This window comes from Mustelus asterias, chromosome 1 (genome assembly GCF_964213995.1).
Source record: "Mustelus asterias chromosome 1, sMusAst1.hap1.1, whole genome shotgun sequence".
Lineage (NCBI taxonomy): Eukaryota > Metazoa > Chordata > Chondrichthyes > Carcharhiniformes > Triakidae > Mustelus > Mustelus asterias.
The window spans coordinates 157,084,720-157,109,574 of NC_135801.1; the positions used below are offsets into that span (position 1 = coordinate 157,084,720).

The following is a 24,855-nucleotide window of genomic DNA, read 5'->3' on the forward strand; positions in this document are numbered from 1 at the left end:
TCTTGATGACCTCACTGCTGTTGGGCACCTAAGGATTCCTTGGCTTGTTGCCAGATTCAAACTCATTTCAGGAAAGATAAAATCTACACCACAGAAACTGCAAGATCTTTATGGGCAGCTTCCTTCAATGTCAGTGGCAAGAGCTGTCACTTTGCTGCTGACTACAAATCCTGGACCTACAATGTGCTTAATAATGGCAGAGAATTTTCTTCATACAGATGCTGATTAGAACAGGCAGGAGAATGAAGTGAGATTAGGTAGCTCATGGAGACCAGAACCTGGTATTGTTATGCTTTAACATATTATGATTCAATACCAGTTGACAAAAAGTGAAGCTTCAAATAACTGGTAACAAACCATTAAACGTTTTTGATTTAGGGTCAATAAACAAATGTTTTGCTTGATTTGATACAGCAGGAAAGCCAAATAGAGAAAAATCATATTACAGCATATAATCAAAAGACGGGAAAGAAAGATTAGAGCAAAATATTACATAAGCATGTAGAGACCACTACCATCGAGAAGGACGAGTATTAGATGCATGGGAAAGTATCACCCGTAAGTTCCCTTCCAAGCCAGACATCATCCTGATTTGGAATTATATCGCCTTATATTCTTTCACTGTTGCTGAGTCAAAATCTGGAGCGACCTCCCTAACAGCACTGTGGACTGCAACAGTTCAAGAAGGCAGCCCACTACTCTCTCAAGGGCAATTAGTAACGGGCTAACGAACAGCTTCTGAGATCCAAATCTCAAGAGTAAACAAGAAGAGACTGATGCTTGAAAGAATGTTGAGCATGCTCAGCTAATTTTAATTGCGTGGAACTTTGGCCTCATTACACGATCCTGTGAAGCCTTTAAAAATAGGCCAAACATTTGAACTTTATAAATATTGCTTTACTTTGTGGGGCTGAAATTTACAGTATTGTATATAATTGAAGGACAAATACAATTCTGCGCCCTAGTTGACATCTTTTAAAAAAGTAAACTTGCAGAACATTGCAATCATGGTGCATATTTTTAATACTGACCATTTGATTGCAAACAATCATTTTAATTAAATAAAGTTGATCAGCAAGGACAAACATCTTTGAAACTCACCAGAAACAGCCATGGTATCACTAACCCAAGCAATCGAAAAAATCCAGTCTTTGTGCCCATCCTAGAAAAGACCCATTTGCAAATTAGTTCCACAGTTAAGCAAACAATCTTGTTCAAGGTTTTAGACAATGATCAAATTAAAAGATCAAACCCAAAAGTTCAATTGTTTGCTTACATTTGAGATATGAAGCCTACAAATTAATCCTTTAAATTTAACCTTCAACTATCACCTTTGCTTCAACGAATGATCCCCTGCAATTGAGATGATAAAGAACTTACATCTCCCACACACACAGGATCCAGAGTTGGTAGTCGATAGACAGCAATGCTGTTTGGGTTGTCTCCTCCAGTAGCTAACAAGGTACGAGAAGGGTTCAGTTCAATGGCATGGATACCACAACCTTGTTGATCCATGATGACATTGGGCTGTTCTCGATCCTTCAGCATGGGAATTTTTGTTATCTGACTAGTCATAACATCCATCACCAAAAGCTAGAATAACAATAGTAGAAATTACAGAGTCACCCTGCATTTTAACTGATAAATTATTGCTTTGAAACATCAGCTTTTGAAACAAAGCTGCGTGCAAAATGGGCAGATCACCTTATCCCTCTCCTTAATATTTGTGAAAATAATACAAATCAGTCATTCTAACCACTCTTGAGATAAAGGTTTCTTCTTAATCCTCTATTGGATTTATGAATCTCATTTACAAATCCTCGTCTAGTCTTGCTCACGTGGGAATATTTTCTCCATGTCAATTATTTTGAAACCTTTCACCAGGTCACTCATAAGTATTCTCTTTTCTAGATGAGGATGGGAACACCCCAACTCCATCAGGAGTCCGCAAGAAGGTTTCAAGGTGTTCACCGTAATTAAGCTCCCAGATTTGAAAACAATCAACTCTAGTCAACAAGAAAAATACTGTTGCATATAGATGGAAATTGAGCTGAGCAATCTGGCAGCTCAAGCCCTGACTTGACTTCTGTTTGCCCCTCCTGAACATCTGAGCAATCACAATGGCAGCTGTTGCCAAGTCCATACCCCACTCAATGAAAAGGGAGACAGATGAAGAGCGCTATTTGCTGAGCTCAAATTCCTCAGCTCCCCATTCCCCATAGGTTTGTCACTAGGTCCCACTGTGTATTTTGTCTCCCCCATATTTGCTGCATGGGCCTTTCCCTCCACCAGGCTAATTGGACCAGGTGCTTTTCTACTTGCATCTCTCTCCCTAAATCCTCTCAATACCATGCATTACCAGCAACAACTGTAACCCATTCAGTTCTACTCAAGAACAGCTTGTTCCCTACAGCCATCAGATTTTTGAATGGACCTACTTTGCATTAAGTTGATCTTTCTCTGCACCCTAGCTATGATTATAACACTACATTTTGCACCCTCTCCTTTCCTTCTCCATGTACAGTATGCTTTGTCTGTCTGGCTCGCAAGAAGCAATACTTTTCACTGTATACTAATGCATGTGACAATAAAAAAAATCAAATCTAGTATCTCCTGACTTTTTAAAATTAGCCAAGTGGCACCGTGCATGAACGTACATCTGTTCTGTTTCATATTCTGATTTATTTTTGTCCTATTAATAAACATTAATGAGGATACTGCCAAGAGAAATCTGGGAGGGTGGGATTTTAAGGGCTTTAAAAACAATTATGTTCTTTTAATTTTCATTGTAGACTTTTATTAGTTTATTAAGGAGAACCCTAAGGCGTTCTATAAATATGTGAAGAGTAAAAGGATGAGATGTGAAGGAATAGGACCTATAAAATGCGACGGTGAGAAAGTCTGTACGGAACCGGAAGAAATAGCAGAGCTGCTTAATGAATACTTTACCTCGGTATTCACGGTGGAAAAAGACCTGGGTGGTTGTACTACAGGATTGCGGCGGACTGAGAAGATTGAGTTTGTTGACATTAAGAGGATGTGTTGGAAATTTTGAATAGCATCAAGATAGATAAGTCGCCGGGACCGGATGGGATGTACCCCAGGTTACTGTGGGCGGCGAGGGAAGAGATTGCAGAGCCTCTGACAATGATCTTTGCGTTGTCGATGGAGACGGGAGAGGTTCCGGAGGATTGCGGCTGTGGTTCCTATTTCAAGAAAGGGAATAGGGATAGCCCAGGAAATTACCGACCGGTGAGTCTATCCTCAGTGGTTGGTAATTTGATGGAGAAGATCCTGAGGGACAGGATTTATGAACATTTAGAGAAGTTTAGTATGCTCAAAAGTAGTCAGCACGGCTTTGTCAAAGGCAAATCGTGCATTACGAGCCTGGTGGAGTTCTTTGAAAATGTGACTAAACACATCGACGAAGGAAAAGCGGTAGATGTGGTTTACATGGACTTCAGCAAGGCGTTCGATAAGGTCCCCCGTGCAAGACTTCTCGAGAAAGTGAGAGGGCATGGGATCCAAGGGGCTGTTGCCTTGTGGATCCAGAACTGGCTTGCCTGCAGAAGGCAGAGAGTGGTTGTAGATGGGTCTTTTTCTGAATGAAGGTCGGTCACTAGTGGAGTGCCCCAGGGATCTGTTCTGGGACCCTTGCTGTTTGTCATTTTCATAAATGACCTGGATGAGGAAGCGGAGGGAGGGGTTGGTAAGTTTGCCGACGACACGAAGGTTGGTGGTGTTGTGGAAAGTTTGGAGGGATGTCAGAAGCTGCAGTGTGACATAGATAGGATGCAAGACTGGGCGGAGAAATGGCAGATGGACTTCAACCCGGATAAATGTGTAGTGGTCCATTTTGGCAGGTCAAATGGGATGAAGGAGTATAATATCAAGGGTAAGACTCTTAGCAGTGGAGAGGATCAGAAAGATCTTGGGATCTGGGTCCATAGGACTCTGAAATCGGCCTCGCAGGTAGAGGAGGTGGTTAAGGTGACGTATGGTTTGCTGGCCTTCATCAATTGAGGGATTGAGTTTAGGAGTCGGGAGATAATGATGCAGCTTTATGAGACCCTCGTCAGTACTGTGCTCAGTTCTGGTCGCCTCATTACAGGAGGGATGTAGAAATGATTGAAAGGGTGCAGAGAAGATTTACAAGGATGTTGCCTGGATTGGGTGGCATGCCTTATGAGGATAGGTTGAGGGAGCTCGGTCTTTTCTCCTCGGAGAGACGAAGGATGAGAGGTGACCTGATAGAGGTGTACAAGGTGTTGAGGGGGATAGATCGGGTGGATTCTCAGTGGCTTTTTCCCAGGGCTGAAATGGCTGCTACGAGAGGACACAGGTTTAAGGTGCTGGGGAGTAGGTCCAGAGGAGATGTCAGGGGTAAGTTTTTCACTCAGAGGGTGGTGGGTGAGTGGAATTGGCTGCCGTCAATGGTGGTGGAGGCAAACTCGATAGGGTCTTTTAAGAGACTTCTGGATGAGTACATGGGACTTAATAGGATTGAGGGTTATAGGTAAGCCTATATATATAGGCCTCGGTAGGTAGGGACATGACTGGCGCAACTTGTGGGCCGAAGGGCCTGTTTGTGCTGTAGTTTTTCTATGTTCTATTAAAAAAATTGGAACTTGGAGTGAGGCGTTTTGACTGACCACTGGGATTGGCTGAGAGAAAATTGTTGCGGGAAAGAGGGAATGAGAGCTGTATGGGAGCAGTATTTTCTGTTATGGGGGATAGAAGCAATAACATGGTGAGTGGGAGCAGCGCCACGAGATATCTTTACACAGGAAAAATAATGGCACTGTTACAGGGGCTGTCAGTGAAACTTATGACATAGAGGCTTGGGAAAGGACTTAAAAGCGAAAAGGTTGAGAACTCTTGTTTTAAATTACATTGCTCAGACCATCAAGTAGAAAACAAAGTTACTATATTTAGGTTTCTGGTCTTTGCAGAGAGTGAAGGATGTTGAAGCTCCACAGAAGGTACAGAGATGGTTGACCAAGACCTACTGAATTATAGAACTCTTAGATACAGGATGCGATAGCATTGTGGTAATACATTGGACTGTTAATCCAGAGGCTCAGAATAACGTTCCAGTAACACAAGTTCAAATTTCACTGCAGTAGCTGGGGGAAGTTAAATTCAACTCAATAAACCTGGAATGAAAGGCAAGTCACATCAATACTGATGACAAAGCTACTGGAATGTCATTATATCCACCTGGTTCATTAACGCCCTTCATTAAAAAAAAAGGTTGTCTCTGATCGCGTGCACAGCGTTCTAAAGTGGGAAGGTGATCAGCCAGATGTCGTGGTACACGTTGGTACCAATGACGTGGGAAGGAAGAGTGAGGAGGTCCTAAAGAGTGAGTACAAAGAGCTTGGAAGGAAGTTAAAAAGTAGGACCCCGAGGGTAGTAATCTCAGGATTGCTACCTGAGCCACATGCCAGTGAGGGCAGGAGTAGGATGCTTGGGCGGATAAACACATGGCTGAGGAACTGGTGCAGGGGGCAGGGTTTCCAATTCTTGGATCATTGGGACCTCTTTTGGGGCAGGTGGGACCTGTACAAGAGAGACGGGTTACACCTAAACTACAAGGGGACCAATATACTTGCAGGGAGATTTGCTAGTGTTATTGGGGAGCGTTTAAACTAGATTTGCAGGGGGGTGGGAACCAGAGTGCCAGAGCAGATAGTGGAGCAGGGGTAAAAAGACAGGTTAGTTCAAGCAAAATCACAAATGGAAGGGTAGAGTGTGGTGGAAATAATTTTTTGAGGTGTGTCTATTTCAATGCCAGGAGTATTGTGGGGAAGGCACATGAGCTGAAGGCGTGGATAGACACGTGGAAATATGACATTATAGCCATTAGTGAAACTTGGCTACAGGAGGGGCAGGACTGGCAGCTCAATGTTCCAGGGTTCCAATGTTTCAGGCGGGATAGAGGCAGAGGGATAAAAGGTGGGGGGGTGGCATTGTTGGTCAGGGAAAATGTTACAGCGGTACTCAGGCAGGATAGATTAGGGAGCTTGTCTACAGAGGCCCTATGGGTGGAGCTGAGAAACGGGAAAGGTATGACCACATTAATGGGCTTGTATTATAGACCACCCAATAGTCAGCGAGAATTGGGAGGAGCAAATCAGCGGAGAGATAGCTGACAACTGCAAGAAACACAAAGTTGTGAAAGATGGGGATTTTAATTTTCCACATATAGATTGGGACTCGCATACTGTTAAAGGTTTAGACGGCGTAGAGTTTGTAAAATGTGTTCAGGAGAATTTTCTACATCAGCATATAGAGGTGCCAACTAGAGAGGATGCGATATTGGATCTCCTATTGGGAAATGAGTTAGGGCAGGTGATGGATGTGAGTGTGAGGGAACACTTTGGATCCAGTGATCATAATGCCATTAGTTTCAACCTGATCGTGGATAAGGATAGATCTGGTCCTCGGGTTGAAGTTCTGAACTGGAAAAAGGCCAAATTTGATGAAATGAGAAGGGATCTGGGAAGTGTGGATTGGCACAGGCTGTTCTCTGGTAAGAATGTAAATGGAAAGTGGGAGGCCTTCAAAGGAGAAATTTTGAGAGTGCAGAGTTTGTATGTTCCTGTCAGGATTAAAGGCAAAGTAAATAGGAATAAGGAACCTTGGTTCTCGAGGGAGATCGTAACACTGATTAATAGGAAGAGAGAGTTGTATGAAATGTACAGGCAGCAAGGAACACATCAGATGCTCGAGGAGTATAAAAAGTGCAAGAAGCTACTTAAGAGGGAAATCAGGAGGGTTAAAAGAAGACATGAGGTTGCTTTGGCAGACAGAGTGAAGGAAAATCCAAAGAGCTTCTATAGGTATGTTAGGAGCAAAAGGATAGTGAGGGATAAAATTGGTCCTCTTGAAGACCAGAGTGGTAGACTGTGTATGGAACCAAAAGAGATGGGGGAGATACTAAATGGGTTTTTTGCATCCGTATTTACTGAGGAAACGGGCATGGAGTCTACGGAAATAGGGCAAACTGGTAGGGAGGCCATGGAACCTTTACAGATTAAAGGGGAGGAGGTGCTCGCTGTCTTGAGGCAAATCAGAGTGGATAAATCCCCAGGACCGGACAGGGTATTCCCACGGACCTTGAGGGAAGCTAGTGTTGAACTTGCAGGGGCCCTGGCAGACATATTTAAAATGTCAGTATTCACGGGGGAGGTGCCGGATGATTGGAGGGTGGCTCATGTTGTTCCGTTGTTTAAAAAAGGTCCCAAAAGAAATCCGGGAAATTATCGGCCAGTAAGTTTGACATCGGTGGTGGGCAAGTTATTGGAAGGTGTGATAAGGGATAGGATCTACAAATATTTGGATAGACAGGGACTTATTAGGGAGAGTCAACATGGCTTTGTGCGTGGTAGGTCATGTTTGACCAATCTATTAGAGTTTTTCGAGGAGGTTACCAGGAAAGTGGATGAAGGGAAGGCGGTGGATGTTGTCTATCTGGATTTCAGCAAGGCCTTTGACAAGGTCCCTCATGGGAGGTTAGTTAGGAAGGTTCAGTCGCTAGGTATACATGGGGAGGTAGTAAATTGGATAAGACACTGGCTCAATGGAAGAAGCCAGAGAGTGGTTGTGGAGGATTGCTTCTCTGAGTGGAGGCCTGTGACTAGTGGTGTGCCGCAGGGATCGGTGTTGGGTCCATTGTCGTTTGTCATCTATATCAATGATCTGGATGATAATGTGGTAAATTGGATCAGCAAGTTTGCTGATGATACAAAGATTGGAGGTGTAGTGGACAGTGAGGAAGGTTTTCAAAGCTTGCAGAGGGATTTGGACCAACCAGAAAAATGGGCTGAAAAATGGCAAATGGAGTTTAACGCGGACAAGTGTGAGATATTGCACTTTGGAGGGACAAACCAAAGAAGGACGTACAGGGTAAATGGTAGGACTCTGAAGAGTGCAGTTGAACAGAGGGATCTGGGAATACAGGTACAGAATTCCCTAAAAGTGACGTCACAGGTGGATAGGGTCGTAAAGAGTGCCTTTGGTACATTGGCCTTTATAAATCGGAGTATCGAGTATAAAAGTTGGAGTGTTATGGTAAGGTTATATAAGGCATTGGTGAGGTCGAATTTGGAGTATTGTGTACAGTTTTGGTCACCTAGTTACAGGAAGGATGTAAATAAGATTGAAAGAGTGCAGAGAAGGTTCACAAGGATGTTGCCGGGACTTGAGAAGCTGAGTTACAGAGAGAGATTGAATAGGTTGGGACTTTATTCCCTGGAGCGTAGAAGATTGAGGGGAGATTTGATAGAGGTGTATAAGATTTTGATGGGTATAGATAAAGTGAATGCAAGCAGGCTTTTTCCGCTGAGGCTAGGGGAGAAAAAAACCAGAGGGCATGGGTTAAGGGTGAAAGGAGAAAAGTTTAAAGGGAATATTAGGGGTGGCTTCTTCACGCAGAGAGTGGTGGGAGTGTGGAATGAGCTGCCGGATAAAGTGGTAAATGCGGGGTCACTTTTAACATTTAAGAAAAACTTGGACGGGTTCATGGATGAGAGGGGTGTGGAGGGATATGGTCCAAGTGCAGGTCAGTGGGACTAGGCATAAAATGGTTCGGCACAGACAAGAAGGGCCAAAAGGCCTGTTTCTGAGCTGTAATTTTCTATGGTTCTATTTTCTATGGTTAACCAATCTGGCCTACATCTGACTCCAGATCCACAGCAATATGGTTGACTCTTTGCTGCCCACTGAAATGGCAAGGGATACCCCAGTTGTATCAAGTTACTGTAGGCAAAAAACAGTCAGTGTACCTACATCACAAAGACTGCAGCAGTTCAAGGTGGTGGCTCACCATCACCTTCACAATGGGCAATAAATGCCAGCCTTGTCTGCAACACTAACATCCCAAGAACAAATAAAGATCTGTTGGATTTGTACATAGAGTTGGATGCGATTGAAGATTTTAAAATTAAGGAAGGATTGGATATAGACTAGATGGGTGATTTGAAATGAAGATGATCAAAAATTATGCCATAAATTTTGTACGTCAACAACTTGGATCTCTCAGATTTCAGTTCACAGAGAATTTCAACCTTTTGGGGAAGAGCAATGCAGGCAGCGAGCATGGTCTTCAAAAAGTAAACTCAGCATGTTCTTGAGAGAATAGGTTGGCATAGAGTTGCAATCTAGTTGTGAATATGAACAGCCTTTGAAGACTGATATTAAGCAGCACTTTTTCCAACATAAAGGTGAGAAGAGTAAACCTGCTAACTAGGCCAAACTAACCAGTGTCAATGACAAAGTTCGTTCTCAATTAAGAAGCATGGGTGTTTAAGGGACAGTTTGCAAAGATTTGTAAACGGCAAATCATGTCTGACTAGAGGATAGATAAAGGTACACATATATTTGCTTCAAAACATGCTAAATAATGAGCAGGCTTCAGCAGGATGTAAATGGTGAAATCGAGGGCCACAACATGCAACCTAACACAGAAAAGTGTGAAATGACACGCTTCGGGAAGGAAAACATGGAAAAATAGTATAAATTAAATGGTACTCCTGTTCCTAATTGAGATAGTTACAACTGTGAAATCTGCACATGTTCTATCATTCATTTAATTTTGTACTGTATTATTTATGGATTTTAAAAAGACATTTGATAAAGAACTTGACAGTAGACTTATTTGGAAAATTAAATTTTATATCAAAGGTACAAGGTTATCTTGGATACACAATTGACCAAGATTTGATTTGTCATATGTAATGTATTGTTTTCTGCGTGCTATACAGACAAAAACGTAGTTTATGGAGAACATGGGGGAGAAGGAAAGGAGAGGGTGCAGAATATAGTGTTACAATCACAGCTAGGGTGCAGAGAAAGATTAGCTTAGTATATGGTAGGTCCATTCAAAAGTCTGATGGCAGCAGGGAAGATGCTGTTCTTGAGTCGGTTGGTACGTGATCTCAAGTCTTTTTATCTCTTTCCAGATAGAAGGAGGTGGAAGAGAGTATGTGGGGTCCTTAATTATGCTGGCTGTTTTTCCGAGGCAAGGAGAAGTGTAGACAGAGTCAATGGATGGGAAGATGGTTTGCGTGATGGACTGGGCTACACTCATAACCTTTTGTAGTTTCTTGCAGTCTTGGTCTGAGCAAGAGACATAGCAAGCTGTGATAAGAGCAGAAAGGATGCTTTCCATAGTGCATCTGTAAAAATTGGAGAGTCGTAACACTGGAGGCAAGATTAGTGGCAAATGGATGATCTTTCTGAGTGCACAGATATATGCGCATGTGCTCGAGATAAGTATTAGGACCACTTAAACAAATAACCTGCACTTGTGTATAGGGAACACAATTTTGTGGACGATGCAAAACTTCAAAACATTTAAGTAATGAATAGGCGTCAGCAGAACATTAATGGTGAATGGTTAATGCTCCACAATGGCAAATGCAACAGAACACAGAAAAGTGTGAAATGACTCACCTCTGTAAAATCTGCACGTTCTACCAGCCATTTAATTTTATACTGTTTAATGGATAGGTAAACAAATTTAATTTGTAGTTAATTATGTTGTTACTCTATAGCATTTACAAATAGAAAAATATCAAGAACATTTAATGAAGCAAATTTAATATAATAAACTTAAAGTGATGAGGATTTTCTGGTCAATCCTCAGAAATGTTACAAATTTACCTAATAGTTGAGGTAAATGAAAGCACTCTGGAACATAGGAAATAAAGACGATTATAGAAGTAGTTGAAGAAAGTTCAAGTCAGATTCAAAAGTGAAACTTTATCCCTTTAGATAAGTTTTTTTAAACTATGGGCATTAAGGGATAAACTGAACCTTAATAGTGACTCCTAAACCCTGCCTCTCACCTACCAAATTTAAAGCCATAATCTTCAAAGTTATGAAATCCATTTCTAAAATTTACTGACCTGGGAAGTAGTATTTTTGAAAAAAAACTTCCACTCACCGTGTTGCATTTTGTCCCACATACCACTTGCCGATGATTCAGCCACTGGGATGCAAACACCTTGTTCAGTGTTCCCAAATGGAACTCTTCCTCCTTCAAAATGGCAGGTAGTCTGTGAGCCGCATAACCACGTAGTGCTTGTTGGTAAGTCTGCTCATTCCGAAGCTTAATCTGTTGACCTGCAAGGTAACAGACAAAGGACTTCTTCACAAGCGGTAGCTTCTTCTTTTTGCGTAGTGTGTGATCCTGGCTGCACTGTTGAAAGGAAAATTTAAATAAATTATCTGTTTCATTTAACTGGTCAACATTTTTATGAAGCAGCAGTAATTAGTCTTAAGAGTTACCTTTGCTAAGATAACCAGTTGGTGAAAATATTTAATGTACAAGAATCAAATATTGTGAATATATGGCAACGGTTTTAAGGCCTGCAGGATCACAAATCATGAGCTTCAAAACAAGTGTTGCATGTCAACATTCTAAATCCACTTTGCTCTGTATTCTTAGCAATGTCTTGTTCCACCTATCTTTACAAAACAACTATAGAAAAAAGGCCATTCAGCTTTGCTTCAAAAAGGCAGCTATCATGCGAGTCAGATTATGCTTCCAAGACAAAGCACTGAAACATCTTTCCCTTTCCTCCCTCCCAAAGATAATAGGCCAGGATATTGATCCAACACCATAAATTACATTGAGTAGCTCAAGTAACTTGCAGGATTGGAATCACGGTGGTCTACAGGGAACATAATCCAAGTCTGCAATGATTTTTTTTTTACAAGGGTGCCCTGTAACGTTAACAAAGTCATCTGTTTAGACTGTGCTATCATGGGATGAATTTTGTGCCGGTGGCAAAGCAACATCCTTCATTGCTGACCCCAAAGAAAACTGCCTACAATTTTCTAGCAGTATCAGTGGGCTTCCCCTTTCTTGACAGGATGTTGAAAATGGTAAAGTCAAGGGATCTCCAAGCATCTAACACTGATGATGTCACCAAGCAGGGTAAGGAGTCAATTTCATTAAAATATTCTCATAGATGCCAAACCAGGAAGTAAAAACCACCAAATCCCTTCACACTACAGATAACAAAATAACTGATTGGGACTAACAGATAAGATTAAAGTAGAACCTAACATAAGCTTGCAAAGAAAATTCTAAAAATCTACAATATGTCACAATGAAGAAACGTGACACCATCAAATATGAAATTACACTTTCAGGAACACTGGGGGTGTTTGGTAGTAATTATGAACTTAGTCCACCATTAAAAACACATCTATATCTCATTCAATAGAATACAATTATTTCCAAGTCTTTTCGAGTAAGATGGAAAGGATGGACATTCTTGTCACTTCAATGATTTGAAATTGGAAGGGCCTCAACAATACACCCTCTGAAAAAGCATAGAATCACAAACAGCAACTTCCGCATTTCTGCTTTTAATTGTTTCTCTGGACTCCAGAAGCTGTTGCCAATTTCAGAGGAATAAAGACAGTGAATGCTACAGCAATAAACCTGGTCCAATAATTTTCAGTAATTTACAGAAAAGCGGAATTTTTAACCATTCACATGATGTGGCAAGGCCAGCAGTTATTCCCCGTCCCTAATTACCCTTGGGAAGGTGGTACTAAGTACCTTCTTGAAATTGGAACACGTTCTGGGGAAGGTGGGACCTCTACAAACAGGACGGGGTGCACCTGAACCAGAGGGGCACCAATATCCTGGGAGGGAAATTTGCTACGGCTCTTCAGGGGGATTTAAACTAATTTGTCAGGGGAGTGGGAAAAGGAGTTGTAGTCCGGAAGTCAGTGTTGAGGGTGGTGAGATATTGGGGAAGGTATCAAGGTCAAGGGTGGGTACCGGTAGACAGGAAGATGGGTTGAAGTGTGTCTACTTCAATGCAAGGAGCATCCGGAACAAGGTGGATGAACTTGGGGCGTGGATTGCTACTTGGGACTACGATGTTGTGGCCATTACGGAGACGTGGGTAGAACAAGGACAGGAATGGTTGTTGGACGTTCCGGGGTATAGATGTTTCAGTAAGTGTAGGGAAGCTGGTAAAAGAGGTGGAGGAGTAGCATTGTTAATCAAGGATAGTTTAACGGCTGCGGAAAAGCACTTTGAGGGGGATATGCACACTGAGGTAATATGGGCTGCAGTTAGAAACAGGAAAGGAGCGGTCACATTGCTAGGAGTTTACTATAGGCCCCCAAATAGTAATAGAGATGTGGAGGAAGAAATTGCTAAGCAGATTATGGATACGTGTGGGGGTCACAGGGTAGTTGTCATGGGGGACTTTAACTTTCCAAATATTGATTGGAACCTTTGTAGGTCAAATAGTTTGGATGGGGCACTTTTTGTGCAGTGTGTGCAGGAGGGTTTCCTGACACAATATGTGGATAGGCCGACAAGGGGTGAGGCCACATTGGATTTGGTACTGGGAAATGAACCGGGCCAAGTGTTAGATTTGGTTGTGGGAGAGAACTTTGGAGATAGTGACCACAATTCGGTGTCTTTTGTTATTGCAATGGAGAGGGATAGGGCCGGACGGCAGGGCAAGGCTTACAATTGGGGGAGAGGTAATTATGATGCGATTAGGCAAGAATTAGGGGGCATAAGATGGGAACAGAAACTGTCAGGGAAAGGCACTGATGAAAAGTGGAACTTTTTCAAGGAACAAATACTGGGTGTCCTTGATAGGTATGTCCCTGTCAGGCAGGGAGGAAATGGCCGAGTGAGGGAACCGTGGTTCACAAAAGAGGTGGAATGTCTTGTGAAAAGGAAGAGGGAAGCTTATGTAGGGATGAGGAAACAAGGTTCAGATGGCTCGATTGAGGGTTACAAGTTAGCAAGGAACGAGCTGAAAAAGGGGCTGAGGAGAGCTAGGAGGGGACATGAGAAGTCCTTGGCGGGTCGGATCAAGGAAAACCCCAAGGCTTTTTACTCTTATGTGAGGAATAAAAGAATGACCAGGGTGAGGTTAGGGCCGGTCAAGGACAGTGGTGGGAACTTGTGTATGGAATCAGTAGAGATAGGCGAGGTGATGAATGAATACTTTTCTTCAATGTTCACCAAGGAGAGGGGCCATGTTTTTCAGGAAGAGAAGGTGTTACAGGCTAATAGGCTGGAGGAAATAGATGTTCGGAGGGAGGATGTATTGGCAGTTTTGAATAAACTGAAGGTCGATAAGTCCCCTGGGCCTGATGAAATGTATCCTAGGATTCTTTGGGATGAGATTGCAGAGCCTTTGGCTTTGATCTTTGGGTCCTCGCTGTCCACGGGGATGGTGCCAGAGGACTGGAGAGTGGCAAATGTTGTTCCTCTGTTTAAGAAAGGGAATAGAAATGACCCTGGTAATTATAGACCGGTTAGTCTGACTTCGGTGGTTGGTAAATTGATGGAAAAGGTCCTTAGGGATGGGATTTACGACCATTTAGAAAGATGCGGATTAATCCGGGATAGTCAGCACGGATTTGTGAAGGGCAAATCGTGCCTCACAAATTTGATAGAATTTTTTGAGGAGGTAACTAGGTGTGTTGATGAAGGTAGGGCGGTTGATGTCATATACATGGATTTTAGTAAGGCGTTTGATAAGGTCCCCCATGGTCGGCTTATGATGAAAGTAAGGAGGTGTGGGATAGAGGGAAAGTTGGCCGATTGGATAGGTAACTGGCTGTCTGATCGAAGACAGAGGGTGGTGGTGGATGGAAAATTTTCGGACTGGAGGCAGGTTGCTAGCGGAGTGCCGCAGGGATCGGTGCTTGGTCCTCTGCTCTTTGTGATTTTTATTAATGACTTAGAGGAGGGGGCTGAAGGGTGGATCAGTAAATTTGCTGATGACACCAAGATTGGTGAAGTAGTGGATGAGGTGGAGGGCTGTTGTAGGCTGCAAAGAGACATAGATAGGATGCAAAGCTGGGCTGAAAAATGGCAAATGGAGTTTAACCCTGATAAATGTGAGGTGATTCATTTTGGTAGGACAAATTTAAATGTGGATTACAGGGTCAAAGGTAGGGTTCTGAAGACTGTGGAGGAACAGAGAGATCTTGGGGTCCATATCCACAGATCTCTAAAGGTTGCCACTCAAGTGGATAGAGCTGTGAAGAAGGCATATAGTGTGTTAGCTTTTATTAACAGGGGGTTGGAGTTTAAGAGCCGTGGGGTTATGCTGCAACTGTACAGGACCTTGGTGAGACCGCATTTGGAATATTGCGTGCAGTTCTGGTCACCTCACTATAAGAAGGATGTGGAAGCGCTGGAGAGAGTGCAGAGGAGATTTACCAGGATGCTGCCTGGTTTGGAGTGTCGGTCTTATGAGGAAAGGTTGAGGGAGCTGGGGCTGTTCTCTCTGGAGCGGAGGACATTGAGGGGAGACTTAATAGAGATTTATAAAATGATGAAGGGGATAGATCGAGTGAACGTTCAAAGACTATTTCCTCGGGTGGATGGAGCTATTACAAGGGGGCATAACTATAGGGTTCATGGTGGGAGATATAGGAAGGATATCAGAGGTAGGTTCTTCACGCAGAGAGTGGTTGGGGTGTGGAATGGACTGCCTGCAGTGATAGTGGAGTCAGACACTTTAGGAACATTTAAGCGGTTATTGGATAGGCACATGGAGCACACCAGGATGGTAGGGAGTGGGATAGCTTGATCTTGGTTTCAGATGAAGGTCGGCACAACATCGTGGGCCGAAGGGCCTGTTCTGTGCTGTACTGTTCTATGTTCTATGTACTGTGGTCCACATGGTTAATGCGCTGCCACAATACCATTAGGTGGGAAATTCCAGAATTTTGACCCAGCCACAATGAAGGAGTGGCACTATGTTTGAGTCAGGATGTTGAGAGAGTTGGAGGTGGTGGAGTTCTTATGTGTCTGCTGCCCTTGCCCCAGAATGTTTTTACTATAAACTTACTCCAGCAAATCCATGTAATTCTCAATGTACATTGTTTAAATTTACAAATATCCAAAATACGTTAGCAATTATGCAAGCTTTAAAGCATTGCATTTCAGTTTAGAATCAATTTGTAAAAGTGCATGACACCACTGGAGTTCGAACGGTCAGGGGAATGACCTGGACAGATTTTTTTCTATACATTAATAAATACTTGTATGAATCAAGTAGTGTATAATTCTTGTAAATCGGGGTACAGATTAACACAATCTACTTTACATTATGCAGAGAATGGCAGAACAGGAAATCATTGTGTGATGTTTGAACCTTTATGAGTCCTCAGTGTTTCCAGATGCAGCACATTTACAGTTAAGCATTGGAAAAGTTAGTCTCTGCCTGAGTAGCTATTGATCACACTTAACAGTTAATGTTAATTAACTTAATTTTAATGTAACAGTTAATGTTAATTACTTAATGTTAAGTACTGCATTTATATTCTCTCAAAATGTTGAAATGGAAAACAAGTCGAAAAGATGGGGACAATGATCTCAAATCAGGGACTACTGTCATGGTTTACCAGGCAGCAGTGGTCGCTGAGCTCGATATGCTTCAGAGATTAGGACAACCTACAGCAGGCACCTTAAAGCACTGGAAAAATACCATCAGCAGTATCTTTGCAAGATCCTCCAAATGGGGTGACAAGAAAGGCAGTCCAACAGCAGCATCTTCTCCTATGCCAATATGCCCAGCATCAAGGTGCTAATCACGCAAAACCGCCACTGGGCAGGGCATGTCATTTGTATGCCTGACACCAGACTTCCAAAACAATTGTTCTACTTGGATGTCAGTCATGGCAGGAGACTGATGGGAGCTCATTCATGATCGACCAAAAAGGTTTATTCTGCAAAGCACCAAACACATCAAGGGACTTCTTTGGGAGCATAAAGGTGAAGTTGAGGCTTTGGAGAGAGCGCAGAAACCTCCCAAGACCACATCTGGCCGACATTAGGCCCAACCGTCTTCAGCTGCTTCATCAATAACTTTCCTTCCATCCATCATAAGGTCAGAAGTGGGGATGCTCGCTGACAACTCCACAATGTTCAGCATCAGATATCAAAGTTGTCCATGTCCAAATGCAGAAAGACTGGGACAATATTCATGGGCTGACAAGTGGCAACTAACAATCATACCACACAAGTGCCAGGCAATGACCATCTCAAACAAGAGAGGATCTAACCATCCCCCCTTAACATTTAACATGAACCATTGCTGAATTTCCCACTATCATCCTAGGGGTTGATCATTGATCAGAAATTGAATAGAACTAGTTATATAAATACTGTGGCAACAAGAACAGAACAAAAGGCTCGGACTCCTGTGGCAAATAACTCATCTCCTGACTCCCAAAAGCCTGTCCACCATCCATAAGGCACAAGTCAGGGGTGTGATGGAGTACTCTCCACTTGAGTACAGTTCTAACAACACTCAAGAAGCTCTACATCATCCAGGACAAAGCGACTCACTTGATTGCTGCCCCTTCCACCAATGAACAGTGGCAGTAATGTGTACCATCTACAAGATGTACTGCAGGAACTGACCAAGGCTCCTTAGGTAGCACATCCTAACCCATAACTATCATCTACAAGGATAAGGGCAGCAGATACCTGGGGACAACACCACCTGGCAGTTCCCCTCTAAGTCACTTACCACCCAGACTTGGAAATATATTGTTGTTCCTTCACTGTTGGGTTAAAATCCTGGAATTCCCTCCCTAACAACAGTGGATGGACCTACACCTCGGGGTCAGGAGCAGTTCAAGAATGCAGCTCACCACCACTTTCTCAAGAGCAATTATGGATGAGTAATAAATGCTGGTCAAACCACTGATGCCCACACCCCATAATTTTTTTAAAAACTTCAAGCACCACCAGCCCCACATGCGGCAGAGTCTGCAGATTGCTCTCTGGACTTATGAAGCATCTCCATTGAAATGGAGTGGAATCAATCCCGAAGAACTACCAAAAAAGATGACATAAGCACTGATAAACAGTTTAGGACACAACAATAATGTAAAAAGAGACAGGTGGGTGATCAGCCACAACAGAAGAGCAGAACAGAACTTATCAATGCAGGGAACTCTCAAGTTGCTGGAGCAATCCATAAGACAGTGTTTGATAATGTATGAAATAGACAATGGCACACTCCATCGAGGCAGCAGGAAAGAAAATGCTCAACCAGCTATGCATGGCCTCCAATATGTTCATCACCAATGCTACATGTCCTTTCTCTGTACCACGGAGGTCAAAGGTTGCCTTCTCCATTGGTGTCATGAACTATATAGAGGCAATATCTCCTTACCTTCTTGCACCCTATTACTGTTTTCTAACCAGCCTGACCCGCAAGAAGTGTGACAGCCAGTTAAATTTTTCCCTGCCAAAAGTTTTAAAGACGCACAAGACAGCTGAGCATAATGTGCATGATGAGAGGAGTAGGGATCAAGTGTGACCAAGAAGGGATGTGGCTGAGGGGGCAGTGGCAGGCCTAGCGTTTGTGTAAGCAGGAGTTGCAATGAAGTATTTTGTTGCAATTAGAGAAGCAGCACAGGAGATGAAGGGAAGGATTCATGGTGGTGATACTAAAATAAAAGGGTGCAAGGCTGTACTACGAGTAATGTGAAGGGGAGTCAAACCTTGACAGTCCTGGTATCAATAAACTTTTCCCTGCACTGCCAAGAGGTCCTGGGAAGACTGTTGGTGGCAGTGCCTTGCTTCATTAACTCTGTTGCTGCTGATTCATTTACTGGATACCCAGAGGGAAGAGATCCCCCTTTCTGTTGCCCAGTGTGACTGAAAAGAACACAAGGGCACTCTACAAAGTAACATTGACTACTTCTCCAGAAACTCACTTTTGACAAGTCATTGAAAAGAACTTCTTTGTTTAAGAGAGGCTGCAGGCACCTGGCTGCATTCTGCCCTTTCAATTAGTAAGCAGTGAAAACAGTTCACTGATTTTAAATTAAATCAAGCCTCCTGCTAACTACATCAGCAAAATCAGATGGTCTGCAACCACCCATGGGCCCAAGCAATGCTCCCATGAATTACTGCTGTTTTTTTTTCCTTTTTATTTCTGGAAAAGAGCCTAATTTTACTCAATGCCCACCACTGATGAATCTAGAGATTGAATACACAGTGAAGAATTATTGTATAAATTTATGTCTCATTGCTACAGAACTGTGTCGCCTCACTTCTCAGGATATCTAACTTGATCACTTAATTCCCATGTTACTGAAATTTTCTTAAAGATTACATTTTTTTGGTTCCAGCAAAATAATTTTTTTCAGACTTGTCTATCTAATGTTTTTTTTAAAAATTTGTTCTCAATGCCTGACCTCCATAGCCATCTATATCCTCCACAGCGGAATTGATGACCGGGAAGTAGGCCATAGGTCTCTGGCTTTGAGTTCCACCCTCAATCAACGAGGCAGTGGGGTTACCAAAGAACCTATGCCATATCACAGCAGAGGTAATTCTGTGTAGTGTGTCCAATTACATATATTATCAGACTAAGAATACAAGGAAGTAATACTACTGTATAGAACTTTGGTCAGACCTCCTTGGGATGTGGGTTCACCAAGAAAGATACAAGTACTATTTCCAGACTACAGGTGAGAAGAAATACTAGAAAAATGCAAGGGAACTTTCATTTTTATAGCCACTTTCATATCCTCGGGACATTGCATAGCCAAGGGATTATTTCTGAAACGTAGTCATTGTTACACAGGTAAATATAGTATCGAATTTGTGCAAAGCAAAGAGGTGGGCTGATTGAATTACTTAAATGATAAAGGGAATCAAAGATCCATAGGAAGGACTTCACTCCAATCGGGGAATTCAGACCAACTGCACCTAATCACAGTGACACAGTGGTTAGCACTGCTGCAGCGCAGCTCCATGGACCCGGGTTTGATTCCTGGCTTGGGTCACAGCCTGTGCGGAATCTGCACGCTCTCCCCGTGTTTGCGGGTTTCCTCCAGGTTCCTCCCACAGTCCAAAAGATGCGCTGATTAAGTGCATTGGCCATGCTAAATTCTCCCTCAGTGTACCCGAACAGGCACCAGAGTGTGGCAACGCAGTGATTTTCACACTAACTTCATTGAAGTGTTAATGTAAGTCTAGTTGTGACACTAACAAATAAATTTAAAAAGTCAATCTTAAAATTCAAAGTTGCAAAAAAGTGAATCCACCATCTATATGAAAATGGAACACTAGGTGAAGTTTAATGCCCTCCCCAGTTGTGAGTACAGTGATGGAAGACATTTAAACAGGCAGGAGGGTAACAGGTAGGGAGCCCGTCATCTTCCCACCTCCATTCCAATTAAGTGTATGGCTGGAAGGTCGATCGACACCCTCCCTTAAGTGGGCAATTAACACTCACTTAACGGCCTCACCTGGGGGATAGGAGTCCTTCATTCAAAGACGCTCAGCACCTGACCAAGATGCCCCTCTGATAACCAGCCCCGGCCCTTGAAACAAATCCATCAATGTGACCTGGCCCACCCACCTTTAGCCAGGGATTCAGTGATAAACCTAGGTCTCAGGTGCGTTAGCACTGACAGCAGCCACCATCTTCGCAGTGGCACTGTCACTCAACAGGTCTGCCAGGTTCTGATTGGCTAGCAGCTCTCAGCAGGTGCAACTTCTATCCCAGGGTCTAGCCTGATTGTCCAGTTACGTGTCTGCCTGGCATGTAATGCAGCAGGCCTTCACCAAAAGAGGCAATGCTGGGCTACCAACAGCTCTCCGGCTGGTGGGTGAGACCCCCATAAATCTAGCTCTGTGGTTCAGAAAGCAACAGGCACAAAGTAATGGAGATGTCTTAAAAGATGATAAATAAAGACATTTAGGTACATGGAGAAAATTCAGGGAATTGAGATTAATAAATTGGAGCTGCCTAATATCATAAATTCATACAGGAATATGCAGATCCTATTTGCTTCGGGGATTTTCAACTACTTACAAAGCTCTAAACCAATTGCATTTTCTCATACCAATTACAAGACATGTCAATGCACTAGGACCCCAAAGCCACTTCTGCTCCTGGCAGCTGTATCTTACTTGATGTTCTGGAGTTGATACTACATTTGCGTTTCAAGTCACACTAAATTCAGTATTATTGTATCAGCAAGGATGACAAACTAAGAAATAATTGCCTGCATCTCATATTGAAACCCTAAATTACACCAAATGCATCTCTTTAGGAAGTTAAACAAATTAAATAATATTACACTTTACTAGACAGTTTAAAATCCATTCAAAACAGCTTACACTTCTCAGTAATCCTTCCACATGATGCTTTTCCCCAACTTCCGTGATCATCCAAGGTCCTGATCTCAATCCCAGCCTGACATTTTGCCTACACCTGGCATGCTGTACTAAGCAGCCCAAGTTTGTAAGCAGCCTAGACAAGCATAACCCCATTCCTCCTAATCCAAGGCCATTTAGGATTTAAAATAAACCCACAAAATAACCTAAAATCACAGTTTTTATTAAACATAACTGTCCACTAGCATCCTTCTATATTTTGTATTGCACATTTGCCCATGTAAAGGTATCCCTTGGATACCTGCTTGTCTACTATTGTTGCCTCCCTGGCATGTGCTGTATGAACAGATATGAATCATGGTTTTGCTGAGAGGGAAGTATTGTTTTTAAAAAGGCCTGTTGCACAAGCTGCATTTTGTTATAGGTGCTTAGAATTACAGATAATCTCAAATCAAATAATTACTGTAGTTTACCAGTGACAGTTTAAGCACCGTGAGTAAAGTAAACTCTACTACAAGGAGAAATGGAGGTGGACTTGGCACATCACAAAGCTGAATGACATCACAAAGCTGGCCAGACAGTTCTTGGGTTTTAAAACTGCTCGCCCCATTTCGACACGAGTAGCAGTGTTTTAAAAAGGGCAGCCATAGCTTTTTGTGTAAACTTAATGCTAGACCAGCTGTGGTGTCACCATTATTGTAGAAAAATGTCATTTTTAAATTACTGGCTAGTCATAGAGGTTTACAGCATGGAAACGGGCCCATCTGCGCCAACTTGTCCATGCCGCCCTTTTTTTTAAACCCCCTAAATTAATCCCCATGACCTGCATTTGGCCCATATCGCACTATACCCATCTTATCCATGCAACTATCTAAATGCTTTTTAAAAGACAACATTGTACCCGCCTCTACTACTACCTCTGGCAGCTTGTTGCAGACACTCACCACCCGGTGTGTGAAAACACTGCCCCTCTGGAACCTTTTGTATCGCTCCCCTCTCACCTTAAATCTCTGCCCTCTAGTTTTAGATTCCCCTACCTTTGGGAAAAGATATTGACTATCTGGCTGATCTGTGCCCCTCATTATTTTATAGACCTCTATAAGATCACCCCTCAGTCTCCTACACTCCAGAGAAAAAAGTCTCCGTCTATCCAGCCTCTCCTTATAACCCAAACCATCAAGTGCCAGTAGCATCCAAGTAAATCTTTTCTGCACTCGCTCCAGTTTAATAATGTCCTTTCTATAATTGTTGTCGCAGACAACAATTCAAATAATGAATCGGAATGGGCCCAAACAATGCTATCTTCCCTTCCCTACAATTTCTCAAACAATTTCTATTCGTATACTTCTCCTTTCTCATCCTATCACTCATCCTCTTTTCACTGCTACTTAACACTCCATTCACTCGTTCTTTTCAATAATGATGTCAAATTAACTTAATAACCATGTTCTTCTCGAGTAATAGTGCACCACTTTCTCCAACAATCTGTTTTGGAGCACTTTACTCGTTAGCTCGCAACCAGATTAAAACAGGTGAATACCACTCACTTTCACTGATGCACGATCCTTCAGTTTTAAATCTTTGGCGCAGCAATCCTATACCTTGGCTCCATTTACATTTGTGCAGGATAGACAATTTACATTTCTTAACAAAAGCTGCAGCACAAAAAGTGCTGAAAAATTGTGCTGTCCTCCATCACAGTAAACAATTGCTGACAATTTTGAAACTCTTCTCAACCCAAATAAGGTGGAGCTAATGGAATACGCTTACATATAAATTATAACTGTTCCTTATATGCTTGAACTAAATAAGTTGTGCTATTTCAACCTGCTAGTAAAATTTAGGCATAAAATATTCAATTATGATGCTTAGTGTGTTAAATAAGACCATCAAGTTAGGCAACAAAATTAGTGACTACATAAATACAATTTTATCAGCATAAGCATTCTGAGAGTCGACCTAGTACTCTTGGAGTACCATTTTGATTAAAATTTAAGTTTCCCCCCTCAAACTTCAATACAGATTGCATTTACTTGGCTTGTCAATTTAGATGTTCTCTCAAACAAACAAAATATTGTCCAGTGCAAGAAAACTTCAGGCACCTCAACAATAAATTAAATCAGAAAATGAAAGCAAGCCCATTCTGCTCGAAGATTGCATTTCAGATACAATAAAGAGTCACCAATTTCCAACTGATACAATGTCCTGTGTGCTTTGTACTACTGCACGTGTACATTTACTTTTATAATCACAAATACTTGTTTATGTAAAAGTTTTTATTCAATAAACTTAATATAAAAAACCTAGCAGCTATATTGCATTTTTCAAGACCGAAGGACAATCCAAAATGCTCTACAGTCCAGGTACTTCAAGTGTGCACCCAGCAAGTTTCCACAAACAGCAATGTGATAAAGAACAAATGAACTATTTGCATCATATTGATTGTGGGATAAATATTAGACAGCACATTGGGGAATAATGCTCCTGCTTTTCTTCAGAATAAGGATCATGGGATCTTTATATGCCCACTCAAAAGAGTAGTTGCGGCCTAGGCTTAACATCTCATCCAGAAACCGAATAAATAAAGTTGTTTCTGCAGGGGAACATAGAAGTAGGAATAGGCTGTCCAGCTCTGTCATACAATTAGGCTATGGCTGATCATTTATCTCAATCTCACTGTCCTATGCTATCCCCATATCTCTCGATGCCATTAGTATCCAAAAATCTATTAATTTATGCCTTGAACATGCTCAACATTGAGATTTCACAGCCCTCTGGGTTAGAGAATTCCAAATTACAATTTATATTAGCCCACTTTTCCTTTCTCATCCTAACACTTGTTCTCTTGTTGCTGCTTCTTAACACTCAGTTCACTCATTCTTTCCAACTATGAGGCCAAATTAACTTGATGGCCTTTCTTTTGAAAGTAACAGTGCACTACTTTCTTCAACAATCTGCTTTATAGCAGAGTGATGAAAATCCTCCTCATCTCAGTCTTAAATAGACTGTTATGAGATTGTTATGAGATTGACCCTTGTTCTAAACTCAGCAGCCACGGGGAAAGATCCTATCTACATCTACCCTGTCACACATGGTAAGATTTTTTAAAGTTTGAATTCTTCGAAACTCTAGAGAATATAGCCCTGTTTTCTCAATCTCTCCTTATAAGACAATCCCACCACCCCAGGTATGAGTGTGGTGAACCTCTGTTGCACCCCTCTATGGCAAGTATTTCCTTCCTTAGATAAGGAGACCAAAACAGTACACAGTACTCCAGGTGTGCTCTCACCAAGGCTCCATACAATTGTAGCAAGACATCTTTACCCCTGTACACAATTCCCCTTGCGATGAAGACAAACATGGCATTTACCTTCCTCGATGTCTTCATAAGACAATCCTGCTACCCCAGGGATGAGCGTGGTGAACCTCTGCACCTGCATGCCAGCTTTTAGCAATTCATGAGCAAGGATATCAACATTCACAATCTCTCACCACCTAAGAAACATTCTGCCTTTAGTTTTTTTTAAACCAAAGTGGCTGCATCGAGTACACTCCTCCTCAATATGTGCCAAGCTGGGTGTGATATAACAAACTCCTTCACAGAGCATATCTAACTAACTAGGGTTAGACTCTCTAGAATGTACCCAGACACTAGCCCCATTTGTGAACCGTGCCAGCAAGCTCCCGCCACCCCC

At 42.3% G+C, this 24,855-nt stretch overlaps 1 protein-coding gene across 1 annotated transcript in view; it reads right to left on the reverse strand.

Moving 5' to 3' along the window:
- dcaf12 (DDB1 and CUL4 associated factor 12) overlaps window positions 1-24,855 on the reverse strand; it is an 84,053-nt gene that overhangs the window by 26,036 nt on the left and 33,162 nt on the right. The window contains exons 2-4 of the mRNA XM_078221616.1: window positions 10,952-11,206; window positions 1,381-1,593; window positions 1,102-1,162 (exon numbers count right to left, since the gene is read on the reverse strand). Coding sequence (XP_078077742.1) covers window positions 1,102-1,162; window positions 1,381-1,593; window positions 10,952-11,206 — 529 coding nt within the window. The remainder of the gene's footprint in view (window positions 1-1,101; window positions 1,163-1,380; window positions 1,594-10,951; window positions 11,207-24,855) is intronic.